Source organism: Schistocerca gregaria, chromosome 1 (assembly GCF_023897955.1).
Source record: "Schistocerca gregaria isolate iqSchGreg1 chromosome 1, iqSchGreg1.2, whole genome shotgun sequence".
Lineage (NCBI taxonomy): Eukaryota > Metazoa > Arthropoda > Insecta > Orthoptera > Acrididae > Schistocerca > Schistocerca gregaria.
Window position 1 is genome coordinate 1,109,774,419 of NC_064920.1, and position 23,341 is coordinate 1,109,797,759.

At 39.2% G+C, this 23,341-nt stretch overlaps 1 protein-coding gene across 2 annotated transcripts in view; it reads right to left on the reverse strand.

Moving 5' to 3' along the window:
• Positions 1–23,341, reverse strand: part of LOC126283383 (protoheme IX farnesyltransferase, mitochondrial-like) — a 255,557-nt gene that overhangs the window by 22,613 nt on the left and 209,603 nt on the right. For both annotated transcript variants that reach the window (XM_049982268.1, XM_049982269.1), the window contains exons 3-5: positions 21,604–21,874; positions 4,571–4,766; positions 882–1,057 (exon numbers count right to left, since the gene is read on the reverse strand). In XM_049982268.1, the coding sequence (XP_049838225.1) occupies positions 882–1,057; positions 4,571–4,766; positions 21,604–21,874 (643 nt within the window). The remainder of the gene's footprint in view (positions 1–881; positions 1,058–4,570; positions 4,767–21,603; positions 21,875–23,341) is intronic.

Genomic DNA, 23,341 nt, shown 5'->3' on the forward strand with positions numbered 1-23,341 from the left:
AAAGTCTCACCATTACATTATGGGGAAAGCTGCTGTTGGGGCATCCAGTGCTACATTTCCTCCATGCTGGTGACACTGTAGTGACTGTTGAAAGTGTGTCAGTTGAATATATGGTCACTTCTCATATGCAAGAAACAAGTGGAAACATGGGAAGTGACTACTAGTGATAGTGATGATGATGACAGCAGAGTGCCTTGCCATGCACTGTTGAAGACAATACAAGAAATATATTTCTGCAGCAGATGTGGTCAGTGAAGCTATCCACTGTACTTATGAAACTGACAACCATACAGAAAAAAATTCCCACAAGCAGTTAAAAACAGAATCCTGAATATTTTGGTGAAAAAAACTACAAATGTGTTCATATGTCAAATTTATGTAACACTATTGGTGCCAAATTACTACAACTAATAAAATGGTTTATTAATGTTCATAAGATTTGTGTCTGTAAAGTAATATCCCATTTTAATATTTTTCCACTTCTTGAATTCCTCTGAGAAGTGTGAAAGAAGAGAGTCCTGTAGGTAGCTAATACTATGTAGCTAAGAATCTACATGTTAGTGCTGACCGATGAGATGATATACACAGCAGGGATGGTCTCTCGTGGTAATAACTAAAACCAGAATGCAGGTAACAAGTGAAGAATACTGCACAGCATGCTTTCTCTCAAAGAAACACTCAACTGTCAACCCAAAATGAATATAAGCTAAGTTTCAATTCTGTGCAGAGTTTTTGTTAGTTGACTTAGTATAAACCGTATTTTAAACGTTAGTTATAATGAGAGAAATAAAGTAACATGATTTTAAGTAAAAAGGTTTATAGCTGTCGACATATTTTTCACAACATCAATTTGAAACAGCTGTAGAGCAGAGAGTACTTACCTACACCTCCAACCCAAGTGTTGAGAATACTGATCCTCTTGAGAGGGGTGTATATCATAGTATAGAGAACAAGATTAGCAGCTCCTAATGAAGCTGTGAGGGCATTTGTTCCCCAGTAGAGTGTCGATAACCCTGTCACAGCACAGACTGCAGCAAACGAAATAGCATGCAAGGGTCTGTAACAGAAAAGGATATTTACTTGCCTAAGAGTGTCCCTACAGTGATATCATTAAATGTTTTAGTTTCTACTGAAAGTATTTGTTGGTGATACAATTTGTGACCTGTGACCATTAAGACAGTAGTTATGTCTTCCGCAATTGATTAATGAGATGCATCTTTCTCAGAGACAACCTGGCAAAAGTATTCAAGAACGCACTATTTCTGCATGCTGTCCATCCCATAGGCGACTGTTCACTATGACAACGTTCAGTTACGATCTAACATTGATTATGACTATTTACACAATGTGATTAAAAGTATCCAGACACCTGGCTGAAAATGACTTACAAGTTCACGGTGCACTCCATCGGTAATGCTGGAATTCAATATGGTGTTGGCCCACTCTTGGCCTTGAAGACAGTTTCCACTCACGCAGGCATACATTCTATCAAGTGCTGGAAGGTGTCTTGGGGAATGGCAGCCCATTCTTCATAGAGGAGAGAGATCAATGTCAATCGGTGAGGCCTGGCACGATGTCAGTGTTCCAAAACACCCCAAAGGTGTTCTATAGGATTCAGGTTAGGACCCTGTGCATGCCAGTCCATTACAGAGATGTTACTGTCGTGTAACCACTCTGCCACAGGTCGTGCATTATGAATAGGTGCTCGATCATGTTGAAAGATGCAATCGCCATCTCCAAACTGCTCTTCAACAGTGGGAAACAATATGTTTTACATCAATGTAGGCCTGTGCTGTGATAGTGCCATGCAAAACAACAAGGGGTGCAAGCCCTCTCCACAAAAAACACGACCACATCATAATACCACTGCCTCTGAATTTTGCTCTTGGCACTACACACGCCGGCAGGTGACGTTCACTGGGCATTTGCAATACCCACACTGCCATCGGATCGCCACATTGTGTACCATGATTTGTCTCTCCACACAACATTTTTCCACTGTTCAATCATCCAATATTTACACTCCTTACACCAAGTGAAGTGTCATTTGGCATTTACTGGTTTGTTGTGTGGCTTATGAGCAGCCGCTCGACCGTGAAACCCACGTTTTCTCACCTCCCACCTAACTGTCACAGTACTTACAGTGGATCCTGATGCAGTTTGGAATTCCTGTGTAATGGTCTGGACAGATGTCTGCCTATTGCACATGACAACCCTCTTCAACTGTCAGCGGTCTCTGTCAGTCAACTGACGAGGTTGGCCTATACGCTTTTGTGCTGTACATGTCCCTTCACGTTTCCACTTCACTATCACATCGGAAACAGTGGATATAGGGATGTTTAGAAGTGTGAAAATATCGCATACAGATGTATGACAGAAGTGACACGCAATCACCTGATCATGTTCAAAGTCCGTGAATTCCACGGAGTGCCCTATTCTGCTCTGTCACGATGTCTAATGACTACTGGAGTCGCTGATATGAAGTACCTGGCAGCAGGTGGCAGAACAATGCACCTAATATGAAAAACATATGTTATTGGGGTTGTCCGGATAATTTTGATCACATAGTGTATGTAGTACCATGCATATGAAACGAACACAAAGCTGTTGTTCTGCACTAAAAAGATCCCTGACATGTATCCAGTAATAGAATTCATCATAAGTAATCCATCACAATTAGTATGAATACTAAAGCCCACAACCACAATCAAAAATGGCTTTCACTATTCACTCTAAGGCTGTGGGTGCAGCCATGAAAATATTTTGTCATTTATCCAATAACATAAAATATCTATCTGGCACAAAGCAAGGAAAATTTTAAATATAAACAAAAATTATTTATTCTGGTAAGCTATTTTTATTCAATCTGCTTGTGCATGACAATGCATGGTACCAAAATATTCCGAAATGCCACATGTGAAATTGCTATTTTGTGAGGGGTCATATCTTGGATTACATTGTTGAACATTACACACTTCCTCGAGCCCAGGCAAACTGAGCAAATCAGTTGGTTCTTTTACATTAAATGCGCTCCACAGTGGGCCTTTGACAGCTTATAAAAGTGCCAGTTGTTCAACGGCATTCCTGAGAAAACCCTGAAACAAAAAGATTTTTGGGGAATGGCCACTTCTATAATTCCTATTCATGGCAAATCATCAACATTTTAACCATAAATTCTTAAAATGACATCCTGGGGGAATCTTAAGCTTTTTGCATTATCATTATTGATTACCAAGATACAGAGGTTCAAAGTGGCTGTACTTATGAGCAAATATCCAACCTGAGGTGTAAATATAATTTTAATTCTTTTTGGAAATTTGTGGTAAGTTATATGGGACCAAAATGCTAAGCTCATTGGTCCCTAGGCTTACAAAGTACTTAATCTAACTTAAACTAACGTACGCTATGGACAACACACACACCCACGCCCGAAGGAGGACTCAAACCTCTGACAGCGGCAGCCAGGTGAACTGTGGCAAGGCCCCTTAGACTGCATGGCTACCCCGCGTGGCTGTATTTTTAAATGACACAGTGAACACAAAGTAAGGGCTCTGCAATCATTTCAAGGGCTCTGAGGTCACAAGGCTATGTTTAGTCATGATTTTTCCATCAATAAAACTTTGACACTACGGCTCTCTGTTTAATGGGCAATTAACATCTATACATGCTGTCTTGAACTGGAAATTATTCAGTGGTGCCACCTGATAGTATATTATGTCATACGAAGTTCTTTTTACTTGCAAATCAAACACAGCATTTTTTGTGTGCTTTAGGCATAGACTAAAAATATTGTACATTTTTATGTAAAGTAGGGTGAAGCGAACTTGCTTTGGTTGGGAGATGATTTTTTGCTAACTTTATACATGTGTACTTATTTGTTATTTATATATGTCAAAATATATAAATAAACTGTCACAACTTATTTGTTTTATGTAAGCAGCACAAACTGCTGTAGTAGTGAAAAGAAGGGAACCAGCTGAAAATGCCCCTGTCAGAGCACAAAAGAGGCGAATATGCGGCTCTTTAAAAGATTCTGACAGAAAAGTGGGGAACCAGCAATCTTAATTTCATATTCCGCCTTCTTCACCAAAAATCTCAGCACGTGAACATATTTACACTTTAGAGAGAGAGAGAGAGAGAGAGAAGGGAGACAGGGGTGGAAGAGTAGGTGAGGGGCAAGTGTTAAATCAACTCCCATACAACTGAAAGAAAGCATTAAAACAAAAACATTTGTGTTCTCTTAATACTCTATACATAAAAGCAATGTGAAATTTGAAGCCATATGAGGCAGATCACCATTCACAGACAAGACTACTAATTATGTCACGATAGTTCTGTGGTTGGTCAGTTTTTTGAATAATTCAAATGGCTAGTGTTATTTGTTCTTCAGAGGGTCTGATGACAATAAGTTATCAAGTACTATAACAAAGCGTTCTGTATTTTCCACACTGACTAACAGTTGATATTCTCACTTATAATTACTAGAAAAGTTTTGTGTACTACTGATACATATGACAGAAATACGTAACTGTCACTAAATGCGTAAAAAACATTTTACTATTACACTTACGTCAGTGTACCACGAACCAAAACCCTGTTTCTCGTGCGGGCCATCTGCGAGTCAAAAGGCACTTCAAAGAACTGATTAATGGAGTTTGCTGCACAGGATGTAAGCCCTGTTCCCACTGAGCTCAAAATGAATGTGCTAAGCTCAAAAGGAGCAGGAGCCAATGCATATCCTGCCATTGATGACATCACAACAAGTGCTGGAAGTACAGAAACAAAACAATATGTGAATGTCTTGTTCATTATTACTAAAATAATTTGCATTACATAATCTGCTCTTTCAAAACAAAACTAAAAGTTTGTTTACAAAAAACATTTTTTTACACAGTAATGGGGTACCTGAATTAAAACAGGTTACCAAATTTAAGAAGTACTGCATTATAGCACACATAGAAACAATAATCAGCTGGGACTAAAAAACAAATGCAATTAGATTAAAAGAAAATTCAATGACTATTATGTACAAAATTAATTTTAAACTGTTAATTTTTCAATTTGTTGAATAACGAAATAAAAAAAAATAGAAAAGCCAGGATGAGATGCAAGAGTATCATGAAAAGGATAGTTGCTACTCACCATATAGCTGAGGGTGCCGAGTCCAGATAGGCACAACAAAAAGACTGTCAGAAAGTGAGCTATCGACCAACAAGGCTTTTGTCAAAAATAGACAAAACACACACACACACACACACACACACACAATCATAACAATTTCTGTGTGTGAAGTTGCGTTTGCATAAGTGTGTGTGTGTGTGTGTGTGTGTGTGTGTGTGTGTGTGTGTGTGTGTGTGTGTATTTTTGACAAAGGCCTTGTTGGTAAAAAGCTCACTTTCTGACAGTCTTTTTGTTGTACCTATCTGCGACTCAACATCTCTGCTATATGGTAAGTAGCAACTATTCTTTTCATGATATTGGTACAATGTATTTGTTTCACAAATTAATAAAGAAATCAGTCAATCAAAATTCTCATACTGACATTACTTTTTATGCAGTCATAGATTGAGGAATCAATTTTGGTATGCAACAGGTAGATACTGTAATGAAATAAATTTCTATTTTAAAATAACTTTTGTGAAACAAGATGGCTATTTGAACAACAGATGGGCTATTTCACCTTCATTGTCAGAGTAACAAATACTAAAGTCAGACTTAATTGTATTGAAGCAGTTGTATGTTTGTGCTTGGAGGAACAATGCCACCATTTTTCATTCATAAACCAAACTTTAATATTAGATGTGTAGCTGGTTTTACAGCAAACGGGTTCTTGCCATAATTGATGATTGCAAAAATATGAGCCTCAATATGCATATAATTATAGAGGGCAAAACAGGTAAGACAGGCCACCACAAATATATCTAGAATGAGTAAATATACTGATGTGCGGTTTTCGCAAAGTTATAGCAGACAATGTAGCAAATTTTCTGATGTATGCAGACAAGTTTAGACAATTATAGCTGATGAATTATAAAGCCCTAAAGTACCAAATATACGCAAATGTGTAACTTGGGTGTTTGCATGTGCACTTGAAACCTGTCAGCTTGTGTTCTGCTGTTATAGCAATCAGACAACTTGTTGATGAATCTATTCCAGACTTCCATAATGCACATGACAGCTGGGAAAGTGGATGTGGTTGCTGTTTGTGGTGAATGTTGCCAAACTGTTACAAGCAGTGATGTGGTTATACTCTGAAAGATTTCCTCATTGTGGAAAATCTTAATGATCTGAACTTGTAAACTTTATAAAAGAAATCCAAGTAACTTCCTGGCAGATTAAAACTGTGTGCTGGACTGAGACTCGAACTCAGGACCCAAGTTTGAGTCTCGGACCGGCACAGAGTTTTAATCTTCCAGGAAGTTTCAAAATCAGCGCACACTCCACAGCAGTGTGAAAATTTCATTCTGAAATCCAAGTAATTTGTACTATGAACAATGAAATATGGCAACAAAGAATAAAAGTTCCTGGTGAGAGAAATGCAACTAACTTTTCAGCAGCAGCAGTAGTAGTGCCCAATCCAAATCTCACTCTGAGGCAACTCGTACGAACGAGCTGGATCAGAAAAGGGAGTGTTCTGTGAATACTACATTTCAATTTCACTCCATCGAATATATTCTTGGAAGTTAGTTCCAAAATTGTGTAGAATTCTCTGAATGGTGCCTATTTGAAAGCTGCAAAGTGATGCATTTCAATGTAAGCTTTTTTTAAGGATGAAGCATTGTTTTACAAACTACTGGCAAATCAATACTCAAAGTATGCACTACTAGTCAGGACTGTTCACGTGGTCTAGGGGTAGCATCTTTGATTCATAATCAAAACATCTTCGGTCCCGGGTTCGATCCCCGCCACTGCCTAAATTTTGATAAATAGTCAGCATTGGCGGCCGAAGACTTCCGGCATAAGAAGTCAGCCTCATTCTGCCAACGGCCTTGTCAAAGAGGGCGGAGGAGCGGATAGAGGTTCAGGGTACTCTCTTGTCCTAGGGGTGGGAAATTGCCCCAAAGGCGGAAGAATCAGAAATAATCAACGACATGAGGATGCAGAAGGCAATGGAAACCACTGCATTAAAGACACATAACGTGTATCCACAGAACATGTGGCCTGTAATCGAAGAAGTGTCATGATGATCTCTCCATTGGCAAAAAATTCCGGAATAGTCCCCCATTCGGATCTCCGGGAGGGGACTGCCAAGGGGGAGGTTACCATGAGAAAAAGATTGAATAATCAAAGAAAGGGTAACGTTCTATGAGTCGGGGTGTGGAATGTCAGAAGCTTAAACGTGGTAGGGAAAGTAGAAAATCTGAAAAGGGAAATGCAAAGGCTCAATCTAGATATAGTAGGGGTCAGTGAAGTGGAAGGAAGAAAAGGATTTCTGGTCAGATGAGTATCGGGTAATATCAACAGCAGCAGAAAATAGTATAACAGGTGTAGGATTCGTTATGAATAGGAAGGTAGGGCAGAGGTTGTGTTCAGTCACTGGGTTGTTCTAATCAAAATCGACAGCAGACCAACACCGACAACGATAGTTCAGGTATACATGTTGATGTCGCAAGCTGAAGATGAACAGATAAAGAAAGTGTATGAGGATATTGAAAGGGTAATGCAGTATGTAAAGGGGGACGAAAATCTAATAGTCATGGGCGACTGGAATGCGGTTGTAGGGGAAGAAGTAGAAGAAAAGGTTACAGGAAAATATGGGCTTGGGACAAGGAATGAAAGAGGAGAAAGACTAATTGAGTTCTGTAACAAGTTTCAGCTAGTAATAGCGAATACCCTGTTCAAGAATCACAAGAGGAGGAGGTATACCTGGAAAAGACCGGGAGATACGGGAAGATTTCAATTAGATTACATCATGGTCAGACAGAGATTCCGAAATCAGATACTGGATTGTAAGGCATACCCAGGAGCAGATATAGACTCGGATCACAATATAGTAGTGATGAAGAGTAGGCTGAAGTTCAAGACATTAGTCAGGAAGAATCAATACGCAAAGAAGTGGGATACGGAAGTACTAAGGAATGACGAGATACGTTTGAAGTTCTCTAAAGCTACAGATACAGCAATAAGGAATAGCGCAGTAGGCATTACAGTTGAAGAGGAATGGACATCTCTAAAAAGGGTCATCACAGAAGTTGGGAAGCAAGACATAGGTAAAAAGAAGGTAGCTGCGAAGAAACCATGGTAACAGAAGAAATACTTCAGTTGATTGATGAAAGGAGGAAGTACAAACATGTTCCGGGAAAATCAGGAATACAGAAATATAAGTTGCTGAGGAATGAAATAAATAGGAAGTGCAGGGAAGCTAAGACAAAATGGCTGCAGGAAAAATGTGAAGACATCGAAAAAGATATGATTGTCGGAAGGACAGGAAAGTCAAAACAACCTTTGGTGACATTAAAAGCAACGGTGGTAACATTAAGAGTGCAACGGGGATTCCACTGTTAAATGCAGAGGAGAGAGCAGACAGGTGGAAAGAATACATTGAAAGCCTCTATGAGGGTGAAGATTTGTCTGATGTGATAGAAGAAGAAACAGGAGTCGATTTAGAAGAGATAGGGGATGCAGTATTAGAATCGGAATTTAAAAGAGCTCTGGAGGACTTACGGTCAAATAAGGCAGAAGGGTAGATAACATTCCATCAGAATTTCTAAAATCATTGGGAGAAGTGGCAACAAAACGACTATTCACGTTGGTGTGTAGAATATATGAGTCTGGCGACATACCATCTGACTTTCGGAAAAGCATCATCCACACAATTCCGAAGAAGCCAAGAGCTGACAAGTGCGAAAATTATCGCACAATCAGCTTAACAGCTCATGCATCGAAGCTGCTTACAAGAATAATATACAGAAGAATGGAAAAGAAAATTGAGAATGCACTAGGTGACGATCAGTTTATCTTTAGGAAAAGTAAAGGCATGAGAGAGGCAATTCTGACGTTGTGGCTAATAATGGAAGCAAGGCTCAAGAAAAATCAAGACACGTTCACAGGGTTTGTCGACCTGGAAAAAGCGTTCGACAATATAAATGGGTGCAAGCTGTTCGAGATTCTGAAAAAAGTAGGGGTAAGTTATAGGGAGAGATGGGTCATATACAATATGTACAACTACCAAGAGGGAATAATAAGAGTGGACGATCAAGAACGAAGTGCTCGTATTAAGAAGGGTGTAAGACAAGGCTGTAGCCTTTCGCCCCTACTCTTCTATCTGTACATCGAGGAAGCAATGATGGAAATAAAAGAAAGGTTCAGGAGTGGAATTAAAATGCAAGGTGAAAGGATATCAATGATACGATTCGCTGATGACATTGCTATCCTGAGTGAAAGTGAAGAAGAATTAAATGATCTGCCGAACGGAATGAACAGTCTAATGAGTACACCGTATGGTTTGAGAGTAAATCGGAGAAAGACGAAGGTAATGAGAAGTAGTAGAAATGAGAACAGCGAGAAACTTAACATAGGGATTGATGGTCACAAAGTCAATGAAGTTAAGGAATTCTGCTACCTAGGTAGTAAAATAACCAATGACGGACGGAGCAAGGAGGACATCAAAAGCAGACTCGCTATGGCAAGAAAGGCATTTCTGGCCAAGAGAAGTCTACTAATATCAAATACCGGCCTTAATTTGAGGAAGAAATTTCTGAGGATGTACGTCTGGAGTACAGCATTGTATGGTAGTGAAATATGGACTGTGGGAAAACCGGAACAGAAGAGAATAGAAGCATTTGAGATGTGGTGCTACAGACGAATGTTGAAAATTAGGTGGACTGATAAGATAAGGAATGAGGTGGTTCTATGCAGAATCGGAGAGGAAAGGAATATGTGGAAAACACTGATAAGGAGAAGGGACAGGATGATAGGACATCTGCTAAGACATGAGGGAATGACTTCCATGGTACTAGAGGGAGCTGTAGAGGGCAAAAACTGTAGAGGAAGACAGAGATTGGAATACATCCAGCAAATAATTGAGGACGTAGGTGGCAAGTGCTGCTCTGAGATGAAGAGGTTAGTACAGGAAAGGATTTCATGGCGGGCCGCATCAAACCAGCCAGTAGACTGATGACAAAAAAAAGGTCAACTGAAAATCCACACTGGGTGAAAGAAGTGGATAAGTAACCACCTTGGTATGCCGTCATAAAATGTGAGGTATTCTAGAATTGCACCAACAGTCCTTGTTATGGGCCTCTAAATAGACACAAATACTTCCAGTTTCCAACAGATATGGAGTCACAGTTACTGGAAGACATACCACTGAGTTTAAGGTAGTCCATTTGGTATCAACGTGATCGGTGTCCCACCCATTCTGCATACATAATAAAGAACTTCTTAGCAGAATATTTGGAGATGGTTGCATTGGTAATTCAGAAAACTCCAAATAGCCTGTTGGATCACTACATTTAACATACCTGGACTTTCAAAAAGACCACATTGCACTTGAATTTTTATATATTTTTTATATTTATTGTATTTGAAGTTCAGGGCTCACTTATCAATCCATCAAAGCTGTTCCATGCTACTCCCGAGAAGTCTCGGAATTGTACATCTTTCATTTACTAATATGAGGACAATTTTTCTGTGGGCCACATAGCTCTATTTTAGAATGCTTGCCTGCCAATCTGTCCACCAGGATGAATGGCCACCACCAAACTGTGGTCAAAAGCAAAGTAGACCACCCTGCAGCACAATATGCATGCTTTTTAGTTCAATAGCTGCTTCACAACTCAGGCCATCTGGATCCTCCCCTCCACCACTAGCTTTTCTGAACTGCACAGATGAGAGTTATCTTTACAATACATTCTCCGCTTCCAGAATTAACCTGTACTCAACCTACAGTAACCTACTGATTCCACACTATTCACTGAACAGTTTCCACCACCTCTGTGTATTGATGTCCCTTTATCCTAATTGTATGCTGCCCTCTGCCAATGCACCCTCCTGTCTTACCCCTTTGCTGCTCTCTCGTTTTCCACTTTTCTACCACCCCCAGCTTCCTGCTTCACAGCCTCTTAATGCTGCACCTGATGGCAGTCTTGTGGTGTCTCCAGCTAGTTCCTGCATGCTCTCCCTCCATTTGTACCCTGCTTCTCCTTCCCTGCCCCTCCAGATGACTGCTTTTGTTCATGTGACAGCTGCACCTTGTCCAAGCTCCCAGAGATGGCGGACATGTGTACATGAAGGAAGTTTCAGCTGAAAGCTAAATGTGTAACAGTATTTTCGCTATGCCTGTCTACAACTCAACATGTCATCTTTATGGTGAATAGCAATCTATCCTTTTCCTTATATTGTTGATATTCCAACCTGAACTTTCCTTAGTTTGACATACCTAATCAACATTTTTTAATGAAAATTGCACATCTTCTTACTATTCTTATACATATCGCATGCAAAATTTCGGTTATCACCACAATTATAAATTCATAAAACTGATCTTTCATCAAAAATGTTAAAGATTGTTTCAATTTAAAAAAATACAAATTAAATTTTGTAGGACAAAAATTAACTACTCTTTACTTGTACTATGTTCATTGTTTTAAATTACAGATGTGGTCTTACATGAGGCAGAGTGATAAGCATAATAAAACCACGAAAAACAGTAATTTTCATGGCACTGTACAAATGCTGCATTATCATTCCATTTCCTCCTTAATTCACATGCAATTTCCATAAAGACAATTATTCAATATGTGACGTGTGTTTTATATTTAAATGACACAGGTATCCAAACTGAATGTAAAAAAATGAGAAGATTATGACCAAAGCAAGACTCGTAGCAGTGATACTACTCTCAAATGCTACCAACTGTTTTCTTCTTTATGTACTTCATGATCCACAGAAATGGTCGTATAACATGCACCTTTGTTTAAAATTTGTGATGGCTGGTAAATGAACGCAGACCATCCATGTGAAAGTGGAGCATTCTACCACAGAGCCATATGGCCCACTGAAAAATTGTTCGGATTTTAGTGAATTAAAGACACTCAGAAAACTTCAGAGTCAAATTTCTCAAGAATTTTTTATACTTGAATTAAACTGCTTTCGGGGAATGATATTTGAGCTCCGATTTCCACTTTCTATAAATATGCAAAGTTATGAAATCCAATTTCCATGTGGTTTACTTGTAATTGAGACACTAAAATAAGAGGTCTTCACTGGAACACTGATAACCCCTGGAGAAATTCTGAGAAATAAGGGCCTGCTGATCGGCATCACTTTGTAGCACATATATGTGCTCAGTACCAACTTTTTTTCCTTTATATGACATTCACAGTAGTGAACACACCAACGGTGCATGACTCACATGTATACTTGCCTTTGGCTGTGTGGGACAGATGTTAGTTTTTACTGTAAAATCTAGTGGCTAAATCAATGACGGCTTCTATCAAGTGATGAATGCCTTTGTAATTATTAATTATATCACCACTTCAAAAACCAGAAAATTTAATATTTTCCAAATAATTTACATTTTTTACATAAATCTATAACAATTTTTCAATTCACTTTCTGTTTCTCTAATGGGTAATTTTTTGTGGAACCATCATAATTAATCCGGGCTTGGAAACAACAACTATTGGCATTTTAATCAAGAGATATTGCAGGTAGAGTTGTATCAATGTGAAGTCCAGCCAACAATATCAAAGGCAAAAGAACAATTTGAATTCTCACTACCAAAGAGCAGAAGAGCCACTGCAATATATCAGGTAGGGTGTTCTCTATCTTAGGGGCAGCTATCACAGGCACCTGGTTCCCTACGTCACAGGTGGTATGAATTGAACTTCTGGGGCTAACAACCACAGTCGTATAACTGGGGCGGACAAAAGCCATCTCAACAAATGATTTCTTTCAGGTCATGGACAGGTAACACAACAGAATCCAGATTACTCCAGGGTGACACTCCACTGTTGATTAAGGTTGATGTAAGCAGGCATTTAGATTCTGGGTGAACAGAAAGTGCATAAGAGAAGAGCCTTTAAAAACATTAAAATTGAAAGTATTTTCAGAAGGGGGACCAAAAATGTGCAGACAATAACGAAGACCAGTACATTTAAATAGGTAATAGATTAGATGAAAGAGAAAAGCACTGAGACACTAGGAAAAGGAAAGAAGCACACCTAAGTGCTTTCATAAAGGATTCGTGGTAGACAAGAGACACAAGAATAGTGTAGCTGATGTGTAGGTCAGAACGAATATCAATACCAAGAATTCGAGCAAGAAACAAAAAGTATACAATAGCAAATGGACAGGCACCTTCTCATGACACAAACAGAAAAAGCCAGAAAATAGCAGAGAGCTTCTCAGAGGAGACAGATGATACACTGAAAAGCATACCACTCAGACAAGTAAACATACTAGTAGGTGATTAAAATGTACAGATTAGACGGGAGACCCAACATAAGGGAACAGTAGTCAAGTACTCAGCACACCAGAGTACAAATAAAACTGAGGAAATATTAACTGAAATGTATTGAGAATACAAAATGAAACTAATGACAACAGACTTCAGGACCATACATGTAAGGAGAAAGACATGAGCAAGCCTATGCACTTGTCTTGGAAAATTCCAGCTTGACCAGTAGTAATGGTGGACAAACACTAAAGAGAACATGAATGCCAAGTTCAGGAAGAACACCAGGACAGATGTCATGTGCCACTAAATAAATGATGTACACAGAAGAGAGTAACACTGTCCAATCAGAGACAAAGTGAAATAGGCCACAACCAATCTAAATTAATAACAAGGCAAATGGAGATGATGAGTTAGAGGTTGGGATGATAAAATGAGGAGGCAATAAGATGGTAGACAACACAACACAAGTTATCTGCCAGATAAGGAGGACAAAGAAGTTACCAGGATGGAAGAATGCCAATACATAATGTCAGTACATAACAAGAGGGACAACAGAGGGGTGAACAACTACACCCAATTATTGCTACTAGTGGCTACATAGGGCTTAGAACAAAATAATGGCAGTAACATTTGTGGACTTCATGAGGGCATATGACTCCTTCAACATACAGACTCTTAAACAGTTCCTGAAGACCAGAGGACTACATGGTATTACACAAGAGCCACAATGGAAATTCTAACCGACGCAAAGGTAAAAATGAGATCCAAAGGGCCACTGTCAGAAGTAATTGAGGTCAAGACCAGTGTCAAACAGCAAGATCGGTTGTCACTAATTCTGTTCACCGTAGCATTGGATGAAGTTATCAAATAGTGAAGATCAGTAAAGGAGAATATGCAAATACCAAAGATCCACATGGGGGACAAACAGGACAACAGACTTCCTAGCCAGATGAGTAAGTGAGATAGAAGACACAAAGTGACAACTTGGCAACCTAAGCAAGATAGGCAGAAGAGTAGGACTGAGGAGTATCTACGAGAATATATAACAGGAAGACACAAATGTAATGCGCGAATAACATACATGATGATGATGTCAGCCTTCTGTTGATCAAAGATACATTCAATGAAAACAATATATATCTACAGAAACAAACATCAGATACTACAAGGCAATGGTGAGGAATGCAGTACCATATATGATACAATATCACTAGGAAGTAACGGCACGAACAACTAGCAAAATAAGAGAGAAAAATACCGATGAAAATAGTAAGCCCTAAAAGACGTGAGAGATGGATGCAAAGACCTAGGGTTGAGCTGTGCTAGAGTATGTGGACAGTATCAGGAGAAATGAGGCTGAAAATGGTAAGGTCTGTGGTAATTGTCATCGGAACAAATATAGACAGAATGATGAAAAGTGTGTGGGGAACATCAGGGAGGACAAGAGGAAAAAGAAGAACCAGACCGGTTGATGAACTCTGAAAGGAACTGTGGATCAGTGTGGAAGGAAAGGAAAATTTGAGAAGCATGTACACATTGATCAGAAGGATAGAGAGGAAAATCATAGTGTGTTACCAATGGAACAGAAAACAGAATGTACTAAAGATCTTATAAGCTGAGAGAGTGAGAAGAAGAGATAAGGTGAAGATGTTCTGGGAGGAGAAGAGGAAAATGTAATCTTTGAAGGGACAACCTGTAGTCCTACAGTTTCATAACACCAGAAGAACATGAAGATATCAGTGGAATCAAGTGGGGTTCACTTCTGTTGCTTAATGAATTCTGCACAAGACCTGCCACCTGCCAACAATAATGTATTTCTGTAAGTGGAATAGACTTCTCTGCATGTTGTGTAGTAGAAAGAGGGAAGTGACTCCCACATGAACTACTACACCTTCTGTGATTCCTGAAGTTTCATAGTGTTGTCAACAAATGGTACAGTTGTTGATATCAATTTTTGACAATTCAAGTTTTTGGCACCGTATCTTGAAGACCGAGCTGATGAGGTGTTGCAAATGAAGCTAGAAGGTAAGCTCGGCTTTGCTTCCAACCGAGTGATATGGCTGGAGCCTACGTAGTGAAATCTTCTAAGACTATCAATTGCAGCATGCGATAGAAATACCTAGGTTGAACTTTGGAATATTGTACTATAAATGAATTTGTCAACTTAGCTGTACACCTGAAACAGCAAAGTTTTCTCTACTTTCTGACCATTATGAAAATGGAATTTTCTATGCTGTGTTTAATGAGGTGTAAATGCAGATCACATACTGAGAGAGACATACTGCAGCTGAGATATTTCATGGCAATACAGAAGTCGTTCCTCTTTGCATCTTCTCAGCAGTACAGATTTGTGATGTGATACTGTATGTCTGTTGTGTAGGCAAGCCCTTTGCTTTGTATTGGCAATAATATAGTCACATCTTTGACGCTGCAGACCCAGTACTCCCAAGTGAGAAAATGGCCTTCCCTACTACATTGCTGGTCTTACTGGCCATCTAGCACTATGGAATCTAGTCGTAGACTCTGGGCTTATAACTAGCATGCCTTTCATTAACATGTTTCAGCATCTGAACATATGCAGTTTTCTGATTTATCATCACACTTAAAACCCATTAGCATTACTGCAGCTCACTTATCATTGGCAAAGTCATTGCTTCCATGGTATTCAATCATTGTGAACAAATTACCATAAAGAAACATCTTCTGCATAATAGATGCAAAACAAAGCAAATGGCTATATAACAAAAAGAGAGATGCTGAATGGAACATTTTAGGCTGTCAAAAGGACGATGTGCAAGGCTTTCAATGACTACTGTAGAAGAATCTTATTGAAATATCCCTCACAAAATCTAAAAGTATTCTGATAATATGTAAAGTCTGTCAGTGGCACTAAAGTTGGTGTCCAAACACTCCTGGATGACACAGGAACTGAAATCAGGTATAGCGATGCAAAAGCAGCAATGCTCAATTCTGTTTTCTAATGTCTCTTTAAAGAGGAAAATGTAGGATTACTATTCCAGTTTAATTCTCACACCCCAACAATGATGAGTGAACAAAAAACTGTGCAATGTAGTTGGAAAAAGCACAGGTCTCACTTGTCTACAGGAAACACAGCAGAGATCTACACACCATTCAGCATCACTGGTACCAATGTATTGTAGAATAACAGAACATAATTTGTACTCAAATGTAATTAGGTATCTCTAACAGAATAATTTCCTCCCTGCCAACCAGGATGATTCTGAAAACATTGGTCATAAAAAATCCAACTTGCACTTATCTCACATGTCTTCTCAAAAGCCAGAGGGACTTTCAAAAATCGCTTGACTAAGTACCACAGCAACATGTATTATTGAAAGCATGTTTATACAAGGTATAAAACAAACTATGTAACTAATGATGATGTAAATAAAACAGAAAGAAACTTCCACATGGGAAAAATATATTAAAAACAAAAACAAAGATTCCAAGACTTACCAAGCGGGAAAGCGCCGGCAGACAGGCACATGAACAAAACACACAAACACACACACAGAATTACGAGCTTTCGCAACTGGCAGTTGCTTCGTCAGGAAGGAAGGAAGGAGAGGGAAAAATGAAAGGATGTGGGTTTTAAGGGAGAGGGTAAGGAGTCATTCCAATCCCGGGAGCGGAAAGACTTCCCTTAGGGGAAAAAAAGGACAGGTGTACACTCGCACATACACATACACACACATATCCATCCGCACATACACAGACACAGACACAGGCCTTTAAATATGTCTGCTTGTGTCTGTGTATGTGCGGATGGATATGTGTGTGTGTGTGTGTGTGCGAGGCCTTTAAATATGTCTGCTTGTGTCTGTGTATGTGCGGATGGATATGTGTGTGTGTGTGTGTGTGTGTGTGTGTGTGTGTGTGTGTGTGTGTGTATGTGCGAGTGTACACCTGTCCTTTTTTTCCCCTAAGGGAAGTCTTTCCGCTCCCGGGATTGGAATGACTCCTTACCCTCTCCCTTAAAACCCACATCCTTTCATTTTTCCCTCTCCTTCCTTCCTTCCTGACGAAGCAACTGCCAGTTGCGAAAGCTCGTAATTCTGTGTGTGTGTTTGTGTGTTTTGTTCATGTGCCTGTCTGCCGGCGCTTTCCCGCTTGGTAAGTCTTGGAATCTTTGTTTTTGGTTTTAAACTATGTAACTAACTAGAGGACTTCTTGGTAGGGAGAATGCTGCATGTTATCTCGGATGGAAAGTCATTGACTATAGGGAAGTGTACTGAGAACCCTTACTGTTTATTTTATATATTAATGACCTGGCAGACAATATAAACAGTAATCTAAAACTTTTTGCAGGTGATAAAATTATCTACAAACAAGTACTACATGAAAAAGTTCTGTAAATAATCAGTTAGAACCTGGTAAGTTTTCGAAGTAGGACAAAGACTGGGAGTTTGCTTAAATCTTCGAAAATGGACAAGTGTGCACTTCACAAAGCACTACAATGTATTGTCCTATGACTACACTATTAATTATTCACAATTGGAGTCAGTCAGCTTATCCAAATACCTGGATGTAACAGTTTGTTGGTATATGAAATGGAATGACCATACATAGGCTATGATGTACGTAAAGCAGGTGGCAGACTTCCATTTCATTGGTAGGATACTGGGATACTATAGTCAATCTACAAATATAATGACTTACAGGACACTTATGCGAACCATCCCAGAATATTGCTCAGGTATTTAGAACTCATAACTAAGTTCTAATGGGGATACTGCATGTATACAAAGAAGGGAAGAATGAATAGTGACGGGTTTGCATAACTCACATGAGTGTCACAGAAATGCTTAAAAACTTAACTGGTGAAAGCTTGAAAATAGATACTAGCTACCCGGTAAATGTTTACTTACAAAGTAATCAGTATTACGTGAGGAATCTAGGAATGTACTATACATCCTACATACGGCAACTGTATGAACTACGAGACAAGATTAGCGTAAAAAACTCAATGTTGTTTCTTACTAATACACAACATAGTTACTTTGTAAGGCATAACTTTTTTCTACAACTGGTATTATCATCCTCACTGATGTGCTACAATCGGAACCGCTAGTTAGTATTTTTTAATAATTAAAAGTCTCTCGCTCCCATGCAAAGGCTTTTTGAGTTGTCAGTCTTCTGACTGGTTTGATGTGGCCCGTCATGATTTCTCTCCTGTGGCAACCTCTTGATCTCAGAGCGGCACTTGCAACCTAAGCCCTCAATTATTAGCTGGACGTATTCCTCCAATCTCTATCTTCCTCTGCAGATTTTGCCTTCTACAACTCCCTCTAGTACCACAGAAGTCATTCCCTGGTATCTTAATACATGTCCTATCAGCCTGTCCCTTCTCCTTGTCAGTGCTTTCCACATACTCCTTTACCCTCGGATTCCGCACAGAACCTCTCATTCCTTATCTTATCAGTCCACCTAATTTTCAACATTTGTCTTTAGCACCACTTCTCAAATGCTTCTATTCTCTTCTGTTGTTGTTTTCCTACAATCCATGTTTCACTACTGCTGTGCTCCAAACATACACTCTCAGAAATTTCTTCCTCAGATTAAACCTACGTTTGATGCTAGTAGACTTCTTTTGGCCAGGAATGGCCTTTTTGCCAGTGCTAGTCTGTGTTGGATGTCCTCCTTGCTCTGTCGATCATTGGTTATTTAGCTGCTTAAGTAGCACAATTCCTTAACTTCATCTACTTCATGACCGTCAATCCTGATGTTACGTTTCTCCCTGTTCTCATTTCTGCTACTTCTCATTACTTTCATCTTTCTTTGATTTATTCTTTGTTCACATTCTGTACTCATTAGACTGTTCATTCCATTCAGCAGATCATGTAATTCTTCTTCAGTTTCACTCAGGATAGCAATGTCATCAGCTAATCTTATCATTGGTATCACTGCACTTTGAATTTTAATACCATTCCAGAACCTTTCTTTTATTTCCATCATTGCTTCTTTGATGTACAGATTGAACAGTAGGGACAAAAGACAACATCCCTGTCTTAAACTCTTTTTAATCTTGGTTGTCCACTCTTATTACTCCCTCTTGGCTCTTGTAGATACTGTATATTACCCATCTCTCCCTATAGTTTATTCTTATTTTTCTCAGAATCTCACACATCTTGTACCATTTTACATTGCCAAACACTTTTTCCAGCTTGACAAATCATATGAATGTATTCTAATTTTTCTTTAGTCTACATTCTACATGCCAATGTGAATAGTCATTTTGTTGCCACTTCCCCCAATGATTTTATAAATTCTGATGTAAGTTTATCTGTCCATTCTGCCTTATTCAATATTGAGTTCTCCATAGCTCTCTCAAATTCTGACTGTAATACAGGATCCAATACCTCTTATAAATCGACTCCTCTTTTTTCTTCTATCATATCAGACAGATCTTCCCCTTTGTAGAGACCTTCAATGTACTCTTCCCACCTATCTGCTCTCTCCTCTGTATTTAACAGTTAAATTCCTAATGCACTCTTAAAGTTATCACTCTTGCTTCTGATTTCACTGAATGTTGTTTTGACTTTCCTACATGTTACCAACAATCATTTATTTTTTGATTTATTCACATTTTTTCTGCTTTTGTCTTAGCTTCCCTGTACTTGTTATTTATTTCATTCCTCAGTGACTTGTATTTCTGTATTCCTTAATTTCCCTGAACATTTTTTGTACTTTCTTCTTTCACTGATCAAGTATTTCTTCTGTTACCGATGGTTTTTTGCAATTACCTTCTTTGCACCCATGACTTTCTTTCCAACTGCTGTGATTGTCCTTTTTAGGAAAGTTCATTCCTCTTCAACTGTACCACCTACTGCTGTTCCTTATTGCTGTATCTATAGCCCTAGAGAACTTCATATGTATCTAGTCTTTCCTTTGTGCTTGCATATCCTACTTCTTTGCAAACTGATTCTTCCAGACTTATCTCTTAAACTTCAGGCTACTTTTCATGACTACTAAATTGTATCCGAGTCTATATCTGCTCTTGGATATGCCTTACAATCCTGTATCTGATTTCGGAATCTGCCCATGATGTAATCTAACTGAAATCTTCCCGTATCTCTCGGCCTTTTCCATCATACCTCCTCCTCTCGTCACTTCTGAACAGAGTATTCACTATTACTACCTGAAATTTATGACAGAACTCAATTAGTTTTTCTCCTCTCTCATTCCTTGTCCCAAGCCCATTTTCTCCTGTAACAATTTCTTCTACTCTTTCCCCTGCAACTGCATTCCAGGCCCCTATGATTATTAGATTTTTATCTGCCTTTACATACTATATTACCCTTTCAATATTCTCATATACTTTCTCTCTTCATTCTCAGCTTGTGACGTCGGCATGTAGACCTGAAGTATCATTCTCAGTGTTGGTTTGTCATTGATTCTGATAAGAACAATCCTACGAATGAACTGTTCACAGTAACACACTCTCTGCCCTACCTTCCTATTCATAATGAATCCTACTCCTGTTATACCATTTTCTTCCGGCTGTTGATATTACCTTATACTCATCTGACCAGAAATCCTTGTCTTCTTTCCATTTCACTTCACTGACCCCTACTATACCTAGACTGAGTATTTGCATTTCCCTTTGCACATTTTCTAGCTTCCCTACCACGTTCAAGCTTCTGACATTCCATGCCCCGACTTTTAGAAAGTTATCCTTTCGTTCCGTTATTTAGTCTTTTTCTCATGGTCACCTCCCCTTTGGCAGTCCCCTCCCGGAGATCCGAATGGGGGACTATTCCGGAATCTTTTGCCAATGGAGAGATAATCATGACACTTTTTCAACTACAGGCCACATGTCCTGTGGATACATGTTACATGTCTTTAATGCAGTGGTTTCCATTGCCTTCTGCATCCTCATGTCGTTGATCATAGCTGATTCTTCCGCCTTTAGGGGCAATTTCCCATTCCAAGGACAAGAGAGTACCCTGAACCTCTGTCCACTCCTCTGTCTTCTTTGATAAGGCTGTTGGCAGACTGAGGATGACCTCTCGTGCTGATTATTAATCAAAATTTAAGCAGTGGTGGGATATGAACCCTGGACCAAGAACATTTTCATTACTAATCAAAGACACTACCCCTAGACCATCGATACGAGGCTTAAAAATGGCTTGATACGTTATTCTTACAAGTATCTAAATCAGTTAGTTGCTGTGTCTTACATGTAAGCCTGATCTTTGACAGCTTCAGATACTGTTGAGGCAGTGTTGAGTAATTAATAGTTATCTCCTGCCATTTGTTACTGTCAGCAACATTCTTCTTTTTCGTTGATGTCGATGATGTTGAAGTGTCGGAAGAGGGTGAAGACAGTGATGTTGCTTTTGGTAAGAGCTCTCTTTCCAACAATGTGAATTCATTTTTTAATGAGAGCGATTCACGAGGCTGGGCAACAACTGGAGTTGTAGTTCTTCCTGATGAAACTTTACTAGAGTACTGAAACAAACAAGCAGTAAGTTACCAACATGCATCAAAATTCCAATTTTTACAGTGTAATCATTGATGATATAAAGGTAGGTATAGCTCAAATTAATGATATGAATATAATAGAGGGAAACATTCCACATGGAAAAAATATATCTAAAAACAAAGATGATGTGACTTACCAAACGAAAGTGCTGGCAGGTTGATAGACACACAAACAAACACACAAAATTCAAGCTTTTGCAACCAACGGTTGCTTTATCAGGAAAGAGGGAAGGAGAGAGAAAGACGAAAGGATGTGGGTTTTAAGGGAGAGGGTAAGGAGTCATTCCAATCCCGGGAGCGGAAAGACTTACCTTAGGGTGAAAAAAGGACAGGTATACACTCGCGCGCACACAGGTAAGTCTTTCTGCTCCCGGGATTGGAATGACTCCTTACCCTCTCCCTTAAAACCCACGTCCTTTCGTCTTTCCGTCTCCTTCCCTCTTTCCTGATGAAGCAACCGTTGGTTGCGAAAGCTTGAATTTTGTGTGTAGGTATAGCTCAAGTAACACAGATTTCAGAATGTATTGTGGCAGTAAAATAAGACCCCTAACACTAGATGCTGAGTGAGAAAGTGCCAAACATTCACATGAAAATCTAAAAAGGACTTAGAAGATAAGACACATTAGAAAACCACGCACAGAACTGGGGCATCCAAGGACAGAAAAATGAGGATGACAACAACAAAAATACCCCCATGCCCCCCTCCCCCTCTCCCCACACACATACATACATGGCTGGACTGAACTTCACATTTTATTGTTCACAAGAATTTGCTTGGATTTATTCGTTCACTGTACCTGCTGTGTTTCTTGTGTTCGTTCATGGGTTAATTTTAGTTTAATAAATGTCTGCACAGACTAGGGCACAAAAGTAGCAAAGAGTAACCCAAATGTCAACTGCTAAATTCCCATAAGCACATTACAGAACATCATGGACAATTATTAGAGCAGAAACAGAAGCAGCACGAACAGTAATTCCGAATATTACCAGAACAGCAGCAACAGCCACACCGACGAAACAAATTACAGCAGCAGGTAGATGATACGTGACCTACCATTGCAACTGAACCATGACGAAGCATAAGAAAAACAACAAGCTTAAGGTGAGTCAAGAATAATTAGGACTGAATAACACTATTTCAGGCAACATTTTGTGGCTTTCACAGTAGGCGAAGTTAAGGGCTTTCCTCACCCTAAAGTATGGGCCTGACCACCACAGCATATTACTGTGCCACTACCAGTATTGTGCTTTAGCTTCACTCTGACTTTTAATACATTTATAGAGGTATAATTTAATGGGCACTGCAAACCATGATGCAACCTGGCATAAACACATACACATAATGGCCGGAGGCAACAACAATAGTAAATGACAGAAAGAGTTCTAGGATTTGGCAAAGATTGGACTCTGTACTTTTGGATTTGCAATTGATAG